At 49.3% G+C, this 21,154-nt stretch overlaps 4 protein-coding genes across 4 annotated transcripts; 3 read left to right on the forward strand and 1 right to left on the reverse strand.

Annotated features, from left to right (window-relative positions):
- Positions 1–1,194: 1,194 nt before the first annotated feature.
- On the forward strand, positions 1,195–2,232 carry DFJ58DRAFT_842197 (uncharacterized protein; the record flags this gene model as incomplete). The annotated part of the gene is made up of 1 exon (XM_041392799.1): positions 1,195–2,232. The coding sequence occupies one exon, from the start codon at positions 1,195–1,197 to the stop codon at positions 2,230–2,232; it is 1,038 nt and encodes a 345-aa protein (XP_041242984.1).
- A 3,270-nt stretch (positions 2,233–5,502) lies between these two features.
- Positions 5,503–6,769, forward strand: DFJ58DRAFT_728961 (uncharacterized protein; the record flags this gene model as incomplete). The annotated part of the gene is made up of 5 exons (XM_041385668.1): positions 5,503–5,592; positions 5,641–5,673; positions 5,728–6,111; positions 6,161–6,314; positions 6,366–6,769. 5 exons carry the CDS (start codon positions 5,503–5,505, stop codon positions 6,767–6,769), a joined length of 1,065 nt encoding a protein of 354 aa, XP_041242985.1.
- Positions 6,770–14,835: 8,066 nt separating this feature from the next.
- DFJ58DRAFT_661706 (uncharacterized protein) lies at positions 14,836–15,693 on the reverse strand (the record flags this gene model as incomplete). The annotated part of the gene is made up of 1 exon (XM_041382238.1): positions 14,836–15,693. One exon carries the CDS (start codon positions 15,691–15,693, stop codon positions 14,836–14,838), a length of 858 nt encoding a protein of 285 aa, XP_041242986.1.
- Positions 15,694–17,824: 2,131 nt separating this feature from the next.
- DFJ58DRAFT_728967 (uncharacterized protein) lies at positions 17,825–19,403 on the forward strand (the record flags this gene model as incomplete). Its single annotated transcript, XM_041385669.1, has 4 exons — positions 17,825–18,213; positions 18,311–18,837; positions 18,923–19,065; positions 19,119–19,403. 4 exons carry the CDS (start codon positions 17,825–17,827, stop codon positions 19,401–19,403), a joined length of 1,344 nt encoding a protein of 447 aa, XP_041242987.1.
- Between the last annotated feature and the right edge of the window lie 1,751 nt (positions 19,404–21,154).

Consider the following 21,154-nt stretch of genomic DNA (forward strand, 5'->3'; position numbering starts at 1 on the left):
TAGTAGCGACACTGGCAAGGGCACGATGTAGCGACAGGTAATAAAACATGCAGCACTGCGGAACACAAGGATACATGTAATAAGACCTGCGACTGATGAGTAGCAACATTTAAGGAAAAATAACGCACCAGCGGAGGTAGGTGGACATAGGCAGGACATGGGAGGACAAAATACCTAGGTGTTGGACCAGGTAGCACGCTGTAGAGACTTGATCCTGAGTAGCCTCACAATGGCATATATTGCACTGTAGGTCGAGTCTACAATACTATGCATGCAACGCGACACTAGCACGATAAACGCGACGTTCGCACGACGCGCGCGACTTAGGCGACACTTTCGCGACATAGGCGACACTTGCGCAACTTGCGCGCGCTTTAGGCGAATTTTCCCGCGCCTAAGCGCCATAGGGCGCCTGACTTCCCACTGTGTTTTCCCATGTCCAACCAAGTTCCCAGGTATGCATTTCTCCATTTATCATTTATTTCAACATCGTACCATGTTTATTTTCACTTGGTACACATTTTTCATTACACATTTTTTTACTTGACACAACACACATTACCACGGACCACCATGATGATAGACAGTCACCATCTCCGAGTTTTTATTATGTTTTGAATAAATCATCGCAAGCCCTAGTAGCAGTTAGCTCTAGTGGCCATATCCGCATCAGTTGTCTTATCAGCATCTCAGTACACGTCTTAACATCTCACTATCGCTCGCATACCGCTTTCACCCAGTTCCGCTTTTCGACGCGCGACTTTCCCGCGCTTCGCGCGCCTATAGCGCCTTTGTTCCCGCGCTTTCGCCTTATCACGCACTTTGCGCATTCCCCCTAGAGTTGACCAGTGGATATTTGCTTTCTCCACTTCCCCTAAGGGACGAACATATCGCACTCATATTTTCCTCCCTTCAACAATTATATCAGCTGCACCCTCAGCTGAGTTGAAGATCCTTCAACTGGAGCCCACCGCGAGGGGATCAGTTAGCATATCCACACACTGTCAACTCTATTCTACTCTACTCCATAATCCGCATATCCACTTCCCGCAATTTCGCCTCATTCGCATTTTCGCATTTCCGCCTATTCCGCCTTCTCGCATATCCGCTTATTCCGCCTTTCGCTATTCCGCCTAGTCCGCTTTTCCGCCTAAATCGCGAAATTCGCGATTTACGCCTCTCCGCTTTCACACTATGAACACACCAGTAGATTCCTTTGGCATGCCTTTGCGCACCTGCAGCGCTGCTCCACGTTTTGGAGGTGACTACACTCAGCTGGTCAACTTCCTGGAGTCAGTAGAACGACTCGCGCAACCACTTGGGCTGTCAGATAAGGACATCATCAAGTATGCCTTGAAGTATACCGCGCCTAACGAGCGAGAGCTATTTCAGTACTATGAAGGTAACAACTATGAAGAGTTTGCTAATTCCGCCTTGTTTATGTACCCAGAATGCGGTACTCAGCGCCGCTACACGCGCCCTAGCGCGATTTCCGCTATTCCGCTTCCGCCCCTTGAAGCGCCCCATGAAGCGCCACTTGTAGGCGCGCCTCAGCAACCAGAACACGCCTTAGAACAACCAGTAGCTGCAGCTATAGCGCCAGTACACGAAACACACGAAACACTTCCCCTTCCGCCTACTCCAACATCGCCTATTGTTGAAATCGCCATTGCACCAGCCTACATCGAGGCGCCTATAATAGGCGAGCCTACAGAGCCCCAAAGCGACCCAGAAGATCAGTTGGACGAAGTTGTTTTACCCCAGCAAGAAGTACATGCGCCTACCGCTATTGTGAACGCGCCAAACGCGCTACAAGACAAAATTGCGTCACCCATGGTCAGCAATGACCTCAAACATGCATCGCATTTTAGCGCGCCCATTCAGGAGTATTCTGCAGTGTCAGAGCTCCAAAACACGCCTTACATTGACCAGAGTTTGTCTCTGCTAAATCCGCTTGTTACTGATGATACCGCGCATATCGCGTGTTCCGCTTACAGTGACTATCACGCGCCAATCAAGCATCCATGCATCGCATCACCCACCCACCATATAGATCATGTCTCAGGCGACCCTGACGCGCCTCCTGTGCACCCTATGGCGCCTGAGGTCGCGCATGTCACGCACTTTGAGGCATTGTATATTCAACCCTCGCATATTTCGCCTTTTTCGCTTATTTCGCGTTTTCGCTTATTTCGCGTTTTCACTCTCATTGAGTTTTTCATCAGTTGCTAATGCTTCGCCTTTGACTTCATTTAAGCTTACCATTATTCCCTCACTTAGGCGCCACAGTCGCGCGCCTCACGCCTTAATTCTCGCGCCTAAGGCGCCCATCATTACACCAAAGTTCTCCCTCCATCGCATTTTTACCACCTTATCACTTTTAAATCGCATTCCTCACATTCACCATGAACTATATTTCAATCAGCCATTCAGGCGCGACTTAGGCGCGCGCCTGACACATAAACATCCGCCTACATCACTTCTTATCACCATTAACCTTGCATCACTTGTCCTTACTCGCATTTTTCGCATTTTCGCCAATCGCGTCCATATCACCCTTTCATTTTATATTAAACACCATTCATTCATGATCAGGTGCCTATGTCGCCTTGATACATTGTCCATACTCATCATTCGCGCCTTATTCGCGCCTAATTTCGCTTCACATACATCCCTCACTAACGCGTTTTCAGAATATCATCCTATCCTCGTGCAAACAGAGGATATAATCATTTTCGCGCCTAAATGCGTTAACGCGCCAGCGTCGCCTATCGCCTATCATGCTGTAGTGCATCTCTACCACTGTCGCCTCGCCTCGCCTTGGTGCGCACCTAATAGGCGCCACCAAGTGCAAGAATTCATTCCTCCAGTTACTAGTCCGCCGCTATCGCGAGTTTGCAGAAGAATCAGTTCATACCTGGTTGAAGAAGTTGTTGCAGAGTCTTGAAGATGAAGATCACATCATTCCCTGTCGCCTCACGCGCCTTTGCCTCGCGCCTCATCCGCTTCAACCGCTTCAACAATCATTTTCGCTAAAATCACCATATACCGCGCTTTTCATAGGATATAGTTTGTTTTACCCTGGTTTTCGTCCAGCGCACTTTTCATTTTTCATTTCTCTCATCATAACATCGCCCAAAACACTAATAAAACACTGACATATATATATTCATAGATCCACTTAAAAGAAAACAACAAAAACAACAAAACCACCATAGACTCGTGCCCACCTCACTCAGTAGGATATCATTTTCGCTTCTAACGCATGCCACGGCACCATGCACATTTTACCTTAGAATACTCCCCTATAGCGCCTCATTCGCGCGCTTATCGCCTTATTCCCGCGCCTCAAGCGCCTCGCGCACGCGCTTTTCGCGCTTAGCGCATAGGAGGGTATAGATGTCAATAGTTGCACGAAGAGACAAGACGGACAGGACATCCGCAAAGTTTATCATTTCATTTTCGCTTTTTTTTTGCTTATAGTTATACTCATGTCATTCATTCCCTTAGCACCTGTTTCATAGCGCGCCTAGTGGGACTTGGTTTGGACATGGGTTGGACCACTTCCTCAACATGCAGTTTCGCCTTCTATGCCTTGGAGATCATTGGACATTCACCCCTTCACATTCCCTGCATAACACGACGCCTACGCGACATCGCGACATACGCGCTATTACGCACATCCGCGCATCTCAGGCGCCTCAAGCGCGAATGTTCCCGCGCCTAAAGCGCCATAGTCACGCCACACTCGCATCACCCACCATCCATTGTCATGAGTACTAGTTCGCATAATTACATCCTCTTGAAGTTGCACCATCGCTCGCATACTGCATTCGCGCACTTCCGCTTTGCACGCGCGAATGTTCCCGCGCTTCGCGCGCCTATGTCGCCTTGTTCACGCGCCATAGACATGTCACTCTCGCCTCACTGCAATCATCTCCATACCATTCAGCCAGTTGCTATCATTGCATCCCCGCGCTTACACTGTGTTTGCACACACCAGAGTCACTTCGCGCATTCCGCTGTTCTACCGCGCTTTCACGCCCCTATGACGCCTTACGCCTGCGCCTTTCCCGCGCTTAGCGCGCCATAGTTACACCAGTCTCACCTCATCACATTCACCTCAGCCACACTCGCATAACACTCCTCTCTCATCACATACCTCCATTGCAACTTCGCTTGAGTTCACCACTTGATGCACTGAGTGGGGACACTCAGAATTTAAGCCCCCAGGAGATGTAGAGACTCGATCCTGGGTAGCCTCACAATGGCACATATTGCAACATAGGTTGAGTCTACAGTATCATGCATGCAACGCGACACTAGCGCGATAAACGCGACGTTCGCACGACGCGCGCGACTTAGGCGACACTTCCGCGACATAGGCGACACTTGCGCGACTTGCGCGCGCTTTAGGCGAATTTTCCCGCGCCTAAGCGCTATAGGGCGCCTGACTTCCCACTGTGTTTTCCCATGTCCAACCAAGTTCCCAGGTATGCATTTCTCCATTTATCATTTATTTCAACATCGTACCATGTTTATTTTCACTTGGTACACATTTTTCATTACACATTTTTTACACAACACAACAAACACACATTACCACGGACCACCATGATGATAGACAGTCACCATCTCCGAGTTTTTATTATGTTTTAAATAAATCATCGCAAGCCCTAGTAGCAGTTAGCTCTAGTGGCCATATCCGCATCAGTTGTCTTATCAGCGTCTCAGTACACGTCTTAACATCTCACTATCACTCGCATACCGCTTTCACCCAGTTCCGCTTTTCGACGCGCGACTATCCCGCGCTTCGCGCGCCTATAGCGCCTTTGTTCCCGCGCTTTCGCCTTATCACGCACTTTGTGCATTCCCCCTAGAGTTGACCAGTGGATATTTGCTTTCTCCACTTCCCCTAAGGGACGAACATATCGCACTCATATTTTCCTCCCTTCAACAATTATATCAGCTGCACCCTCAGCTGAGTTGAAGATCCTTCAACGCTATGGGAGAAAAGTGGTTCCAAAGTGGATAGCTTGGGAGCTGAGTAGCGCTGGTGACTAGCACCTTACTCTTTTCCTCTATGCAAGGCAAAATATGCCTATGACACTCATACGCGCCTAGCGCTGGTATGATTGTCACATCTGTGGGAGACTTGAATACCAACTGTCCCCAGTCGGTCTCATGTCGCGACTTGGACTTAGCAAAAATTTCGTCCATCAATAAGGGCATGTGATCAATGGCGACCTGATATGGAAGTGATGATCGGGGTAGCAAAAATTTGATAGAAGCGGTGGACACAATGGATGAGCCGGAACAGTGGGTGGAAGTGTAAACATGCAGTGGTCGCGATCGGTGGACTAGAACAATGCAAGGAATAATGGGCATGCGGTGGTCGCAAAGAGTGGGTCGGGGTCAATGGAAGTGTGGGCTGGATTGCTATTCCCTATAAAAACCCTCCGACCTTTCCTTCATCCGCTCCTTTATCTCATACTTTCAATCATGTCTTCATTCACCTTCTCAGAAGTCGTTAACCCCAACGTCGACAAGCTCCAGCAGGCCTTCGCTGACTTGCGACTCAAGTTGGTCCATGTGGTCGAAGCTATCCCTGAGGACCGACCGGAACTCATCCAGTGAAAGGAGGAGTGGGTGCACGACTGGACTAAGCTTGTGGTAAGTCCTTAGTTCCGACTTAGCTCTGTTTCTGGTTTCTGATTCTCTCTACAGCAGGAACTTAGCGACAATGCACTCAACTGCAAGACCTACAATATGAACCTTCCACTTTTGTCGGATGAGGTTGCATTGGGTCGCAAGGCGGAAGAGGCCAACAAATTATACTCTGGTCAAGTTCACGCCTACAAGGTGGAGGTCCAGCGACTTGTGGACGAGCAGGCGGCGCTTGAGCAGGAGAAGAGTAAGGAGCGGGAGATGGAGTCAGAGAAGGGGAAAGAGAAGGAGAAGTCGGGCGAGACAGATGAGGCCATGGACAACGCAGATGCCGACGCTGATGTGGAAGGGGAGTTGGATGAAGAGGAGGTGGATGTTCATCCTCCTTGGGTCGCTGAACGTGCTGCAACTGTTGGCGCCGTGGTGGGTAGGAGGAAGGCATTGGTAAGTGGATTAGTTGCCTTGCCTTCTGGTGTTCTGACTCTGGTTACAGAAGCCTCCACGCGCTGTCGCACCTGTCGTACATCCTGTCCCTTGTGCTCGATGTGTCAAGGCCAAGAAGCCTTGCGTCGGCAAGCCAGGAAATTCCTGCAAGCTCTGCAAGGATGCTCGCAAGAAGTGCGAATACTCTACCCATAGGCGTGGAGGTAAGTGGTCCCGACTTGTAAGGGTCGCAACTTTCTAACACTTGTTTACAGTCGCAAAGGAGAGAGCTGCCGCTTGTGTCATTGCAGCAAAGGCGGCGGTCAAGGCACCCTCTGCTCCCGCTCCAGGTTCCTCTGCGGGGCAGGGTGTCCTTATCCGCCATCCTAGGGAGACTCCAGAGGATGCAACTACCACCAATTCAGAAGAAGAGGAGGAGGAAGAAGAAGAAGAAGAAGAGTCAGTAGAGGACTCACGAAAGTGGAAGTCGCCAGAGAGTCGGGAGGTTGAGTTTGACCTCCTGGCAGATGCTGATGCTGACGATGAAGACATTTATCTGGAAGGCAAGGTGTGGGCACTATACACCAAGATGCTGACTATGCAGGGGATGCTTATGGAAATGATGACGGAGGTGGATTCCTTGGCGGTGTGCTGCAAGAAGAGGAGGAGGCTTCGGTAGATGGGATTCCTTAGGTTGCATGTTTGGACTTTTGTTAGCGCTAGTGTACAATATAGACTGGAATAGATAGCGCATGAATTGGAATGTCAGTCACATGAATATCCTGAGTGATTGCGTGTCCTGGTCCAGGTAATCTTGAGTCCTATGTCCCATGTCCAAATCCAATGTTCCGATCCTAGCTCCACTGGGTGCCTAAGAGATATATAAGGTAAAATGAGCATGCAGTCGTGATGCAGAAGAAGTTGAATTGATACTAGTCACAGTCAGGTTAATTGGCGGGGTACCACCTGACTTGGCTTCTTCGTTGCGCTTCTTTGTCTATTCCTCCTGTCGCTATTTGTGCGCGACTTTAATCCCTATATCATGTCAATGTGCGTGGTGCGCTGCCTACGCGTTCGAAGATAAAATGTACGGTAATCAATCTTTCGTGTGAAATAGTCCAATCCTTGTAATGTCTGTGTTGCGATATAAAGTCTATGCGTGGATGGCGCGTAACATATGTGAGTCCTTTGAGAGCAGAAGAATGAAACTGGTACACCGGACTAAACCTGGGGTGAAACTGAGACTATCATACTAAGAGCAGTATGTTTTTGTGTTTTTGTTTTTATGAGAGATAGCGGATGTTGGGAATGGGTATATTGGTGGTATTTGAGGAATGCTGGCGGGTCATGCATCGAAGTTGAAATCGAGCGCTTCATTGGGTGGCTCTTCTATGTCTTCGCTTGCTAGAGTATTCAGTGCTTCATCGTCTAGACCTGTGATGCTAGTAACTGAGACTTTAGTTTCGCTGCGCAGAAGATAAGGGAGTAGGCGGAATGCTGCATAGCGCAGTTGGGACACAGAACCATCTAGTTCCGCAAGGATGTACGACCCGCCCTTAGTGCGGCAGATGACTATCATAGGTCCTAGATAGTGCGGCTTCGTCTTGCAACTTAGCTCATACTCAACCTTGGAGTTGCAGACTAGAACGAGTGCACCAGGCGCGAAGTCGTAATCTATGATCGAGCGACAATAGTGCTGCTCAAAGTTGCGGATGGACTGATAGCGTGCCTTGAGTACTTTCTCCTTGATATCGTTGAGGTCTTCTTGTCGCTTCTGCAGTTGTCGGGCTCTCCATGCGACTAGGTCCGTCGTTGAGAAGGTGTCTTGGTCGGGTAGCACTACTAGAAATGTTCCTTCAGCAAGATCAAATGGGAAGATAGGCTCGACGCCATGAACCATGAAATAAGGTGTAAGTCCTGTCGCTTGATGAACAGTGACGTGTTCTGCCCAAAGTACCGAGTGTGCGGATTGATACCAGTGCGCCTCATCCCCATCACAACTTTTCATGATGGCCTCCCGGACATCATAGTGATGTTGCTCAACGATACCATTAGCTTGAGAGTTGTATGCTGAGATGCGGATCGGGTGAATTCCATAGCGGGCTGCAAGTTCATCAACTGCTGCGCGGAATGCAGGTCCATTGTCGGTAACAATTTCGGTAATAGGTCCCCATCTGCAAAGAAGTTCCTCAAATAAGAATGCAACAAGGGTCTTGGTATTCTCCTTGCATAACATGCACCATTCTGGATATCCGGTTAGCGCGCAATGTGCATAGACTTGTCGGTCGAATCTGCCTGCTTTAGGCATCATCATACAATCAATATGTGCTCACCTGAAAATACCACCCAGGATCAGCACAGTCAGAGGAATATGCAACTTGCGACTTTGTCTGACTTGGCATTCGTGACATGTCCTATTGTACCATTTGATGTCGTCAATAATCATAGGCCACCAGAAGCATAAGAGAAGTCAGGCGTGAATTGAATATACTCCCTTATGTCCAAGGTCGTCGTGCGCTTCCTTCAAGATGCGAAAATGTCGCGATTCAGGAACCACTAGCTGGTGCTTTCCTTGAGAGTTGCACCTCCACAATTTCTCGTCAAGGATGAAGTACCCGCGCAGTGGATGAGACAAATGACTCATAGTCATCATCTGATAGGTCTGCGGGTCGCTTGCGGGTCTCTAAAAAGTGTTGGATCTTGATTAATCTGGCGTCAAGTGCTTGCGCGTTCTCTGAGCGGGGTATGGTCAGGCTTGTGGAATCGGGTTCTATGGTGTTTAGGTATGCGATGAGAGCGGGTAAACGGGTCAGCAGGTAAGGTATGGGTGCAGCATATGGGTATCGCATGATATCAGCTCCTGCGCCTGCGATAGCGCAACTACAGTCATTCAGAATCTCGATGCCAAAAGAATATGAGCGGTCAAGCCAATCCTCATGATCATCATCCTCATCGGGATCTTCCTCAGCGGGTGGTCTCCTTGAGAGTCCGTCTGCTCCAGTATGCTTGGTGGCAGGTACATGAACAAGCGCGAAAGAAAATAACAATATACCTGCGATCCACCGATTGATGGTTGCATTAAGTTGAAGGTCGGGGTTATTGATCATTCCTTTGATATACTTCGCATCAACTTTAACCGTGAGGTTGGCGACACCGAAGATAAAGACGCGAAGCGCATGAAATAGGCCGTAGAGTTCTAATTTCACTTGAGAGTAGCAACTTTTGACTTCCGTAAGGGATATGGACCCGAAGCGGTTCAGATAGCGCTTGTCATCTTCCCCAACTTGAAGGAGGATGAAACCTACAGCGATGCAAGAGGTGTAAACAGCAAGGGTAACTTCACGACCGCACTCATAATTGAGCAGAAGGAGTGTGGGAGACTCTAATATTGAGTCCTTCAGAGTCTGCATAGCTACCTGTTGGTCTTCACCCCATTCGAAGGGTACATCTTTGCAGTGTGACAATCATATTGGCGCTAGGCATTTTTTTTTTTTTTGGATCCTTGTTTATTGTCCTGTGGGGCGGGGCCCTATGGTGGACACTACCTACAATATTGTACGTTGCTAAATATATATTGTGACTCTGGTGTGTCGGTGCTAATCAATGGTCCATGCGTGAGCAGGGACAGTGACACCATCTCAAGGCGTTGGAATATTGTGTTACATTTTGCGTGCACTTCTCCTCTTCTCTAGCTGCTCCCTCTTTCCTTCTTCCTCATTTCTTCTCCTCTGGGGGGGGTGACGTCTCCGAAAGCCTGTTCCATTCTTCTTGTGCGCGCGATGTATTTGAGTGTTGCTCTGATTCCTTTGCTTTCGCTTAGAAGATATTTGATGTGGAGCTGGCGCGGTCCTACTTCCATGCTGAGTGCGTTGCATTGTCTGGTGAATTTGGGGCATACTAACAGGAAGTGGTGGACAGTTTCTTTGTGGGCATGGCATTCCTGGCATGTTGCTGACGGCGCTCTAGCTATGCGGTGGAGATGTTTGTTGAGGGCGATGTGACTGGTGCGTAGTTGGAAGAGTAGCGTCCCGTGCTTTCTTGGTAGGTCTGCGATTTTGCTTGCGAATTTCTTGGACGGAGCCGTGTGATCGATGGAGTTGAGCTGGGTGTAATGGGGTGATTCTTTCATGATGCTCACGGCTTCGTCTTTGATCCTGCCATAGAAATGCTGTTTGAGAGCGGATTTGCTTTGCGGGAGTATTCTGATTGCGCCGTCTCTGGTCAAGAGTGACTTGGGGAGTTTGTGCGCTTCTGAGGAGTCTCCTGACGCGGCTTTCTTCGCTTCCTCATCCGCTGCCTCATTGCCAGGTATGCCTTTGTGGCCCGGCGACCACCGGATGACTAGTTTTCTGCCATCTTTGAGGGGTAGCAAGTTGCGCAGGTGTCATATACCATATATCCGGTTACAGATCCGATGATCTGGATCTCAGATCCGATCCAGATCCGATGAACATATCCATCGTCCGGTCCACAGATCCGCTTTGATTCTTATTTCATTTCCTGTTCATATAACTCTAACTATCGTTCATCTCCTTTCGGTATTCCTGTACACTGGTATACCGGTTATCCTTTACTTCCGCTTTGCTTACTGATCCGCTATGCTTACTGATCCGCTATGCTTACTGATCCGCTACACTTACGAATCCGCTTTTACTTACTTTGCTTATACTTTCGTACATAGCCTCGCACCTTTGCTTATTGATCATTCCGTTAGCTATCCGCAGTATATAAACCTTTGTATATGCGCTGTAGTAGATCAGTTCGAATATCATCTTAGATTGCACTCATTCCGTCTGGACTCTGAGTCCCTCCGTTATCCATCCAGACTTGAGTACGCTACTCTTGTCTACTCCGAGACTTAGGATAGATTCCTATAGTCTACATATCCGCCTCTGTCTTCGGACAGTCCTCACCCGTTAGTTTCTAGTCCGGATCCGATCCGGATTGGCCGTTACTCTATACACGCGATACTTTAGCTCTCTGAAATAAGGGGCAAGACTCGGGAAAGGGGCACAGCGCACGAGCTGAGGCCGAAGCCCTTCGGATCCGATACTACTTGAGTACGGTCTTAACAGCAGGTCGTCGTGAAATATGTCTGCTAGGTGGTGGCCTGGTCTTGATTGGAATGCTGTCGTGGCGAGTATTGCTGCCTGGTTGTCTATGCCTAGCGCCATCGTTCCCCCCCTGCTGCCTCCTTCCTCCTTCAACAGTTGGATTGCCAGGATCATCCCTGCCAGCTCTGCCTCGTATACGGTATGTTCCTCGTTGCTTCCCAGATGCAATCTTTTCCTTCTTATCACCTCCTCTCCCCTCATCAGTACTGCTGCGCCTCCTACTCCCCTGTCCACTGACGATCCGTCCGAATATGCCCGTAGTTCTTCCGTGGCGAGTGTGTCGTCTTTTACCGCTTGCTGCGTTGACTCTGCAATATGCGTATCAATGTCCGGTTCCCACTTGGGGTAATGTCTGACCGGTTCAATTTTCTCGATGTTGGATGGGTTAATCTGAAATTCATTCATCAGCCTGTGTAGAGGTGAGGGATATCGCTTTCCTTCTCCCCTGGAACTGTCGTTTTTCGCTATACTCATATGCTTTCTTGATTTCTTTGGCTAGCGGGTGCGGTGGGAGGAGTGTAGCCATCCTTAGGGATGCTCGATAGCATGTCTTCCTTAATACCTGCTGAAAGGGGAGTACATTAGCGTGAGCATCCAGAATATCAGTTGCGGTTGATCTTAGTCCTCCTGTTATCAACAATGTGGTTGTCCTCTGAACCCTGGCCATCTGGGATGCGAATCCCCTTGCTCCTCATCCCCCTCCGTTCTTTCCTCTGCCCTTCAGCCACTAGGCCTGCACACCATATATCCGCCGCGTACATCATCTTCGGGAGAATGACGCTCTCAAAAAGCCTTTTTACCAGCTTGCCATGGATGCCCCTGGTGGGGCGGATGATCCATCTGCATGCCATCGCGTACTTTGTTCCTTTTGCCATGGCATGGGTGGCGTGCTCTTTAAAGTTGAGGTTTTGGTCAATTACGACCCCCAGGAACTTGTGCGATTTCGACGGTTGTATGGTGTGGTTGTGGATGGTTATAGGTAGGCGGGGGGGGTGGGATTGACTTGCGGGGGTTGTCTGGGTCGGGGCTCCGTGCACTGGAGAGGCAGATTAGTGTGGTTTTGTCGAGCTCGAATTCTGCGCTGTGCTCCTCGCTCCATTCGAGTGCGCCGCCTCGTTTTTCCATCATATGTTTGAGTTTGCCGTTGGACTCTTCATATGATTTACCCCTTGCTGCGAGTGCCACGTCGTCTAGGAATCCTAGGCTTAGTTCTCCCTGTCTAGGATTGGGGTCAGCTACTCTTAACACGTCTGAATTGTAGAAAACAAATCCTAGGGGCGATAGTGGACAGCCCTGGTCAACACCATCTATTACGTTGAACAGGTTGGACTGGTAGTTGTCGAAAAAGAGGTATGTCGACTGGTTGTCGAGGCGTCGTCTATACCAATTGACGTACTCCTGTGGGATTCCCGCTTTCCTGAGGTTGTGCATGAGCTTGTTTACCACCACGCTCGGAAAGGCCGCTTTGACATCCAAGAATAGCAGTGAAACGTGGTTATTTTGCGAGGCCCATGAGTCGGTGATAAACTTGGTAAGGAGGTGAAGTGAGTCCGTTGTTGAGCGTCCTGGTCGGCCACCGAAGTGCATGGCGGGGAGGAGGTTGTTCTGTTCGGCGATGTATGTCAGATCGTCTGCAACGCATGATGATAAGATTTTAGCCATTGTGTCCAAAAGCGTAATCGGACGGTACACCTTAGGGACGCTATAATCTGGTTTGCCTGGCTTTCTGAGAACTATCGTAGATGAGCATTTCCAGTCTTTCGGGTAGACTTCTAGCGTGAATGTCGCCCTAAATATTGGTCCCATGAAGGGTACTAGCTGGTCTGCGCAGCGCATGAATACGACATTGCATATGCCGTTTAGACCTGGGGCCTTGAAGGGGGAGAGCTTTTTGATGGCTCGGTGAATCTGTGGATCTGTGATCAGCTCGAATTCACAAACAGGAGGGGGATACTTGAAGTCGGGGTCTACGTGATCATTTTCTAGCGGGGGTCGGAAAAACACGTCATATAGTAGCTCGCTCTTGCGAGTGTTGTCCTGTGTGGTGCCGTTCTGTCCATTCACTCTGGGATCTTGAAGTGTTTTGATTCTAGTGTGTATTTGGTCAGCGGGGGCACTCGCTACGTACTTGTGAAGGGTCCAGGTTCCTGTGAGGGTGAGTCCTTCCAGCCATTCCTTCCAGTGTTCTTCCTTTGCGTTCTTGATGCTTTCCGAGAAGCGATTGTGGGCCATTCTATATTCTTCGTGTATCGGGTCGTTCCTTCTAGCTGTTAAGTGTTTAGCTTTTCTTCCTAGCTTGTTTACGTCCTTGCATTGAATGTCTAGCTCTTTAGACCACCACCTTTTAGCATATGGGGAGGGTTTTGGTCTTGGGAACCTGTTCTTCAACGGTCTTGGCAATACATTGAGTTAGGTTGGCAAAGGGCGGTGTCGAACTGCTCACGGTCAGTTAATTCGACTGGCCGAGGGATAGCGTTGAGTTTGTCGGTCAGGACGTCGCGGAACTTGTCCCAGTCGGTTTCTCGGTAGTTTAGCTTAGGTGTTGTAAGGATGCGCTCTGGCTGGAGGTCTAGTGTACTAATTATGGGGAAATGATCAGTGATTACCGGGCGTAAGTGTTGTTCGACGCTGCATTGACTGAACGATTGTTCTAGCTGAGCGGAGCAGAACATGTTGTCTGGGCGAGTGTGATTCTTGGTATTAGATGCTTCCAGAGTTGCTAATGCTGGTGGAAGTACCTGTACTAAGTTATATAAAGATAAAAGGTTGATTAGCGTGCCCGCGGCGTCTAAGTTCGCCGCAGTGAATAGATGCGTGTTATGTGGCATTTCCCACATGGGGTGGTGGCGGTTGAAGTCACCTAACCATACAATATATTCATTTGCTTCGCCGTTTTCGCCTTGAGCGATACCTTGCGTGCGATTGCGCTGGGCATTCTCTGTGGCCATGTGCCTTTCGAGGAAGTGGAGTGTCGTGTCGCTATCGCATGGGTTGTATATGTTATATATACGCACCTTTCCAAACTGGCCCGTGATTTCTATTGCCATAACGTTCGGCGATTTGATCAGTACAATATGCCAATTGTTCTTGGATAGTCTTTTATTGACCAGGATTAGAGTTTGCGATCTGCCCGCGCTAGCGTGATGGTCGGTCGGATAGATGACGTCCCAAAACTGTTTTAAGTTAGATGCGTTAGCAAGATTTACAGGGTTGAAATATGGTTCTTGTATACAGGCTATATCATATACATCCGGGTTGAGATTTCTTAACATATGTTCCCAGGCATTGAGAGATTTGCGAAGATTTTGCTGCCAAATCTTGAGGTCGTCCTGCGCAGGTTGGTTTCTGTGGGCGTCATCGCTCATAGATTACCTGCGTGGTCTTGGTCCCATCCACTTCCTGGGTTGTACTGTTCATAAGGGGAGCCTAGGTGGTGGGACGTCCAGCCGTAGTCATCATTCTGTGAGTGGTCTTCTTCTCGGAGGGGTTGTGAGGGTTGAGGAGGTTGTGGTTGTGAGCACCAGGTGTCCATGAGTCGGGTTTGATTGCCAAGTGGGGTCCGATTCACATTGCGGGTGTTGCGTTCTTGAGGGGGTTGCCTTCGGTAGTTGACATTTTGCCGTTCATTTGTTCAGTCGACTGGAGGTGGGAAGCGTTGTTGGTGTTGTGGACATGGTTGCTGACGGTGGTCTTGGTTCACGTCTTCGTCCCCTGACCGAGATGGATCGTTTATGGTTTCCCATGTAAGTGGATCATCTGTCAGGAAGAATCGGTACTTAGCATCCTCGTTGCGGTTCTTGTAGCTTTCCCATTTGTTTGTGAACGTCGGGCAGTCGCGACTCCATGCTGCGTGGCCTTCCACCTCGCAGTTCTTGCAGTGGTACTTGCTTTGGTCTGTTACTGTACATGCTGCTGTCCTATGTTGACCACCGCATGTCCCGCAGGTATCGTGTTCTTGTGGGCATTCAACTGCTACATGTGCGCTGTTGAAAGAATGGCATTTGAGGCATCTGGTAGGTTCCTGTATCAATTTCCTACCATATACTTTCTTACCTGCGACAGCTAGCCCGAATTTGATTGCGTGATTGGCTCCCTCCTTCGTACTGAAGGTGAAGATGACATGAGCCGTGCGTTGACCTGGGTTGCATCTGGCGACGGGCTTTATGTATCTTGCCTTGCAGATGGATTTGGGTTTGAGGCCGGCCTTCTTTTCGACGTCGTCTATTGCCGCATGGTTGTCCGGTATGAAAGAGATCGGGACGTTTTCGATTAGTACATGGAAGGCCCGGTCTTTGATGACAACCTCTACTCCAAAGTGTTCGAGGAACTTGCTCTTGTTTGCTGGGTTGTTGAACCATAGGGCGGATTCTGTTGAGTCCAGTTCATAGAGTACTCCGCCGTGTGGGAGTCTTCGTGCCGATAGAAACACTAAACTCTTGGGGATGTCCTCGTTGTCCTCATTGTCCTTTGTTATCAACTCGATTGCCATGGTGGCCTTGGCTACTAGTTGCGCCTCCGTGAGGTCCTTGAGCGAGTTGGCATAGAGTGGGGATCTTCTATCTATCAGAATCTGTCGAGACTGTGCTTCGCTTTTTGCAAGGGCTTTGGTTAGTAGTGGAGGGGTGTTAGACTTCACTGCTGCTGCATATGATCGTGGTCCATTAGACCCTTGCACATCACTGGTCATCTGAGACTGAGAGTGTTGCGAGGCATTTGCGCTCGTACTCTTTGCTGCTTTCGCTAGTTCTTCTACTGACATTTGAATGTTGTCATGCACCTCTGTGACCATTTTCTCCATTTCCTTCTTGTACTTCACTAACACGTCTTCGAGTGCGCCGACTTTCTCATCCAGGGTTGCGACTGGTCCTCCCATTAGCGCTTTGACTTTCTTGATGATATGTTCCGTGTCAATATCTTTCTGAACTTCGTAGATGATAAACACGAAAGCATGCATTATATCTGTGTGCGTGGCCCCGAGGTTGGCCGATGCACTGAACTCGAAAAGTGCAGCCGAGATAGTCAGTAGTGTTTTGCCAGCCGTGGGAAGGTTGAGTCCGTGCGTGGTGAGCGTTTTCCTTGCATTGTTTAGGTTGTTGACGTCGGTCTTCACGCCTAGGCCCGTCGCGTGGTCTTCGATTGATTTGCTGGTGGAAAGGAGGGGTTTACTTGCGGTTGTCTTGCGGTTCATTCTGTTGGTTTGAGTCAGTGTCGAGGAGCTTGAGTCGTGTGTTGGCATGTTGGCTGTGACGTCGTCGTCGATAGGGTTGTTGTTGAGGTGTTTTGAGGTAGGTCGGCTTGAGGTTCTTGCTGAGCATGAAGCGCTGTGTGGCGGCCTTGGCGCTGTTGAGCGCGTTGTCGGCGGTTTGATTTACGGGGTCCTCATTGGGGTGCCACTTGGTTTGGTGTAGAGACTCGCGTTTCTGCAGGCACATATAGGCACATTTCGCACCTTTTCACAACTCATGACAATTGGCCTTCAATGCATGACTTGCACCATCAGCTATATTCGACTTCTATCATGTCCCTAGTCATTTTACACATAACGCGCAGCTTTCCCGCGAAACGCGCCATAGGCGCGGTACTTTCCCACACAATGCGCAGCATTCCCACACGCGCACCTTGCGCGCTTTCTCGCGCTTAAGCGCCCTGCATCGCCCTTCATCGCCTATCATCCAGGGGACGTCCGTCTATGTCCACCCACCTCATTGGTACGTCATATGCACTTGCATCGTGGTTTTTAACAAGCATTGCAGCATTATTACATGTCATTATGTTTCATAGCGCTTATTGCTCCTATCCCTTCCGCTTCCGATGTGATTTCCATAGTATAAAGTTGCTGACTTACTTACACACCATCATTATTACTCCCCTTTGCTGTACTTCACTCGCTATGGGTTTTACTTTAAAGTAGTAGTCACCACTTGGGCGCACTTTGTGTTTCCAATGAGTATCGTTATCCGCCTATACTAGACCTTTATCCGCGCTCGTTATAACACTCGCTCTGCATTTGCCACTCGCTTTGCACCTCCGCTTCCTTGTCCGTTTCCTTATCCGGTATTCTCCGCACAACGCGCGCCTTAGCGCTCACGTTCCCACGCTCGCGCTTACCTTAGTGCGCTCTCTCGCGCTTACCTTAGTGCGCTCTCTCGCGCTTACCTTAGTGCGCTCTCTCCGCGGCTTACCTTAGTGCGCTCTCTCGCGCTTACCTTAGTGCGCTCTCTCGCGCTTCGTGCTCACTTCGCTTTTCTTTCTTGCGCTTTCGCGCATCCATCGCACTTCAAGGGTCTTTCTTTCATCTGGTTCTGTGTTCAGTAGCAGTCCCCTTTAGGGTCGAACGTTCTTGCATTCTGCGAGTATAGCAGCTAGGCAGAGCCAAGACTCACTTATACTGGTTGAGCATTTTTAGATATTTCATATCAGCCCAGCCAGGTTGAGATCGCCTCAACTGGAGCCCACCCGAGGGGGCCATCTGACACAGCAACCAGTTCATTCCTAGACCTTTATACGACACGCGCATTTACGCACTCCATCTGCGCTCCTCCATCCACTTTTCAATCCGCGCTTTTTCCACGCCTAACGCGACCACTTCACGCCATGTATGACCCATAGATTCATCCGGAATGCCCCTTCGAATAGCCAACTCAGCGCCACGCTTTGCAGGTGATGGTACTCAGCTCGTCAACTTCCTGGAGTCAGTAGAACGACTCGCGCAACCGCTTGGTTTATCAGACAAGGAGATCATTAAGTATGCACTGAAGTATACAGCGCCTAAACACAGGCAGCTTCTCTCATACCGCGCATTTGACAACTATGTGGAATTTGCTGATCACGTCTTGGATTTTTGGCCAGAATGTGGTGTTTGCCACTATACGCGCCCTATCTTCGAAAAACCAGCCGCCATTGAAGCGCCCCTTGCAAGCGCACCTCCGCATCCAGAACGCGCTCAAGAGCAACCAGAAGCAGCAATCATCGCACCAATTCCTGAAACATACGACACATCCCTGCCCCAGTAGTCCAAGAAACGCACCATCCGGATGTAGAAGATACCGCGCCTTTGCCCCTCGCTCCGATGTCTCAATCTGACCTGTATGCTCATCGCACTTTAGCGCGCCTAATCAGGTGCCTCCTGCAGCGCCAGAGCTTCAATACGCGACACCAGTTGACCAGAGTACGCCCCTTGACGATCCCATTACTGACGAAACCGCGCTTTTTAACGATAGCAGTTCATGCTCTTCAACCAATGTCCAAGTGGTGCATCAGATGCATCACATGGATCATGTTCCAGACGACCAAGACGCATACCTTGACCACGCTAGAACCACTCCGGAAGAAACGCTCAAATGCGCTAATGGTTTGTACGAATGTTCCTCAGTTAACGCGATTTATGGTTGTTATACGTCGAAAGCTCTCAAGGAGCAAAGCGCCTATTGCCATGTTGCCGCCCTAGCCTATCAGGCTGTTCAGGACAATGTCCTTGATGATCCACATGCGTTTTCATTGAGCGCTCAATGCGCCTTTGACATATGGAAGTTCCGCGTTTTTGTTACTGACACCGTTTTGATCCTTGCACCGGTTACCAGCTATCTGCCTTTGAAGCGCAGCCATATTGGCCTAGATTCGCCACCGACGCTTAGTATTCTGCTCTGCGCCGCCTGACCGCGCAATGCGCTTATGTTTGTGAAACTAATCTTGGAATCACCCTCAAATCGCGTTTTTAGCCCTGCACTTGCCACTAAGCGCATTCAAGTACCTTGCAGCAGATTACCGTCAGCCAGATGTTCATGCGCGCACTCCTGATGCCCTTCATGTGCTCTCCGACCCAACTACCCCACACCTTCCTACCACTCGGTATCTATCATTAGTTAGTTCCATGCAATGCATGTGTCCTTCATCATATTGAGGCCCTAGCATCAGTCTATAGCTAGTGGGCACTATCAGTATCCGTCTAGATCCGCACTTTCCCTCTTATCAGTCCCAGTATCCGTCTTCTACACTTGTGCACTGCTTGCACTACCTTCCCGCGCTCCACGCACCTTCGCACTTCACTTTCCCGCGCGCGCCTTCAGCGCATTTCTTGCGCTTTCACCCAGCCATTCACCAGGGTTGTTCAGCATCATTCCGTGGATCCTTGCTTTCCTTGCTTCCCCTTTAGGGTCAAATGTTCTTGCATTCTGCAGTATAGCAGCTAGGCAGAGCTGAGACTCACTTATACTGGCTGAGCACTTTTCTTATATGTGCCTGCCAGGTTGTGATACCCACATCGGGTCCAAGGAGCGTCCGGGCGCTAGGCATGTATACCTGCATAAGCCTTCAATAGGTGGACCAAAGTTATCCCTCATATTATTCACTACTCCCTATCAGCAGTCTTCACTTGTCTCAGCCAATACCCTTGTCCGACGCTATTCCGCACTTTCCCGCACTATGCGCGCACATTCCCACAGCGCTATTCATACTCCCACGACTTATCCAACGCTATTCCCACACTTATAGCACTGTCAGAACTACCAGCAATGTGTCTATAGGAGCATTAGTGCATGTCCGCTCTATCTAGTGCTTGTTCCCACTTAGCGCTTATCCAGCGCGCTGTTCTCGCGCTCTAGGATCCACCCGAAATGTTGGAATCCATCCATGGTCCATCCTACCTCATTGGTATGTAATTTGCCTTGCCTCGAGTTGTAAAAGTGCTACAGTCTTATTACATGTATATCCTATCCCTTCCAAGTCTGAGATGGTATAGTTTACTAGTATAAGAAGCCTATGGTGACTACTTGGACATTACTTCCCTTCGACTGTATTCCTTCCCTTAGGTTTTACTTAGAAGTAGTCACCCTTTAGTTGCGCTCTATAGCCCTATTGGTTTACCTTGACTTTCCTTACCCTTGCAATCAATACCCTTGATCTCACTCGCTATCCAGCACCTTCCTTTGACTCAGTATCCGCTTTTCTTGACTTCCGCTTTTCCCGCGCACTAGCGCTCCATTACCGACACACTAGCGCTCCACTACAGACACATTAATGCTCCACTACCGACGCATTAGTGACCCGATAGCGACCATCTACCAACCTGCACTTCCGCTTTTCTTGCACCATAGTGCTCTATAGTTGCGACATACTTTCCCACGCACTAGCGCTGTATCTTGCGACGCGCTTTCCCGCACTATGGCGCACTTTCGGGTCTTTCTATCTTAAGTTGTCCTTAGTAGCTTTTCCCTCGGGTCGAATGTTCTTGCTTTATTGTTTGCAAGTATAGCAGCATAGGCAGAGCATTAGACATATACTGGCTGAGTACCTTAACAGTGCTAGTCAGGTTGTGTTTTTCACAGTGGGTAAGATTGGTGAGGGGTTGTGCGATCTTGGAGAAGTTCCGAATGAAGATGCGCAAGACTCCGCAGGTACCTAGGAAGCCCCGCACTTGCGTGAATGGTACAACATTCAGGCCAATCGCGGATTTTTTGCACTTTGAATCTTCCAGCACTCGCCCTTCAAAGGTACACTTGTGTCCAACTATGACAGCGGTAGGAGCAGTGTGAAAGAGAAATAGCGACTAGGCTGGTTAGAAACTAGCGCTACTTATCCAAATAGGCGCGAGTGTATTATTCGACCCAAGAGGACTGCTATTGAAGCAACTCCCTTCTAATATGCAAGGGTAGTGATAGCACGAAGGACTGATAACCTATGGCGACCTAAGACCAAAAACTGATGAGTAGCGCTTATAGCGGTTAGTGACTAGCGACAAGTGAGTTCCGATAGAGAAACGTGCATATAAGTGAGAAGCACTATGCAAGTTGTTTTTATGCGATAGTGCTATGCGATGTCCGACTAGCAACAGCAAGAAGAAATCAAAGGGAGCGAAAGTGAGGAGTAAGGTCAGACAGTGCAAGTGAAATGCCTGGTAGCAACTAGATTGTAGCTTGACTACCGACAGCTATCCCGGTGTTGTGAAAGTCAAA

This window comes from Suillus subalutaceus (assembly GCF_016647625.1).
Source record: "Suillus subalutaceus strain FC151 chromosome Unknown DFJ58scaffold_66, whole genome shotgun sequence".
NCBI lineage: Eukaryota > Fungi > Basidiomycota > Agaricomycetes > Boletales > Suillaceae > Suillus > Suillus subalutaceus.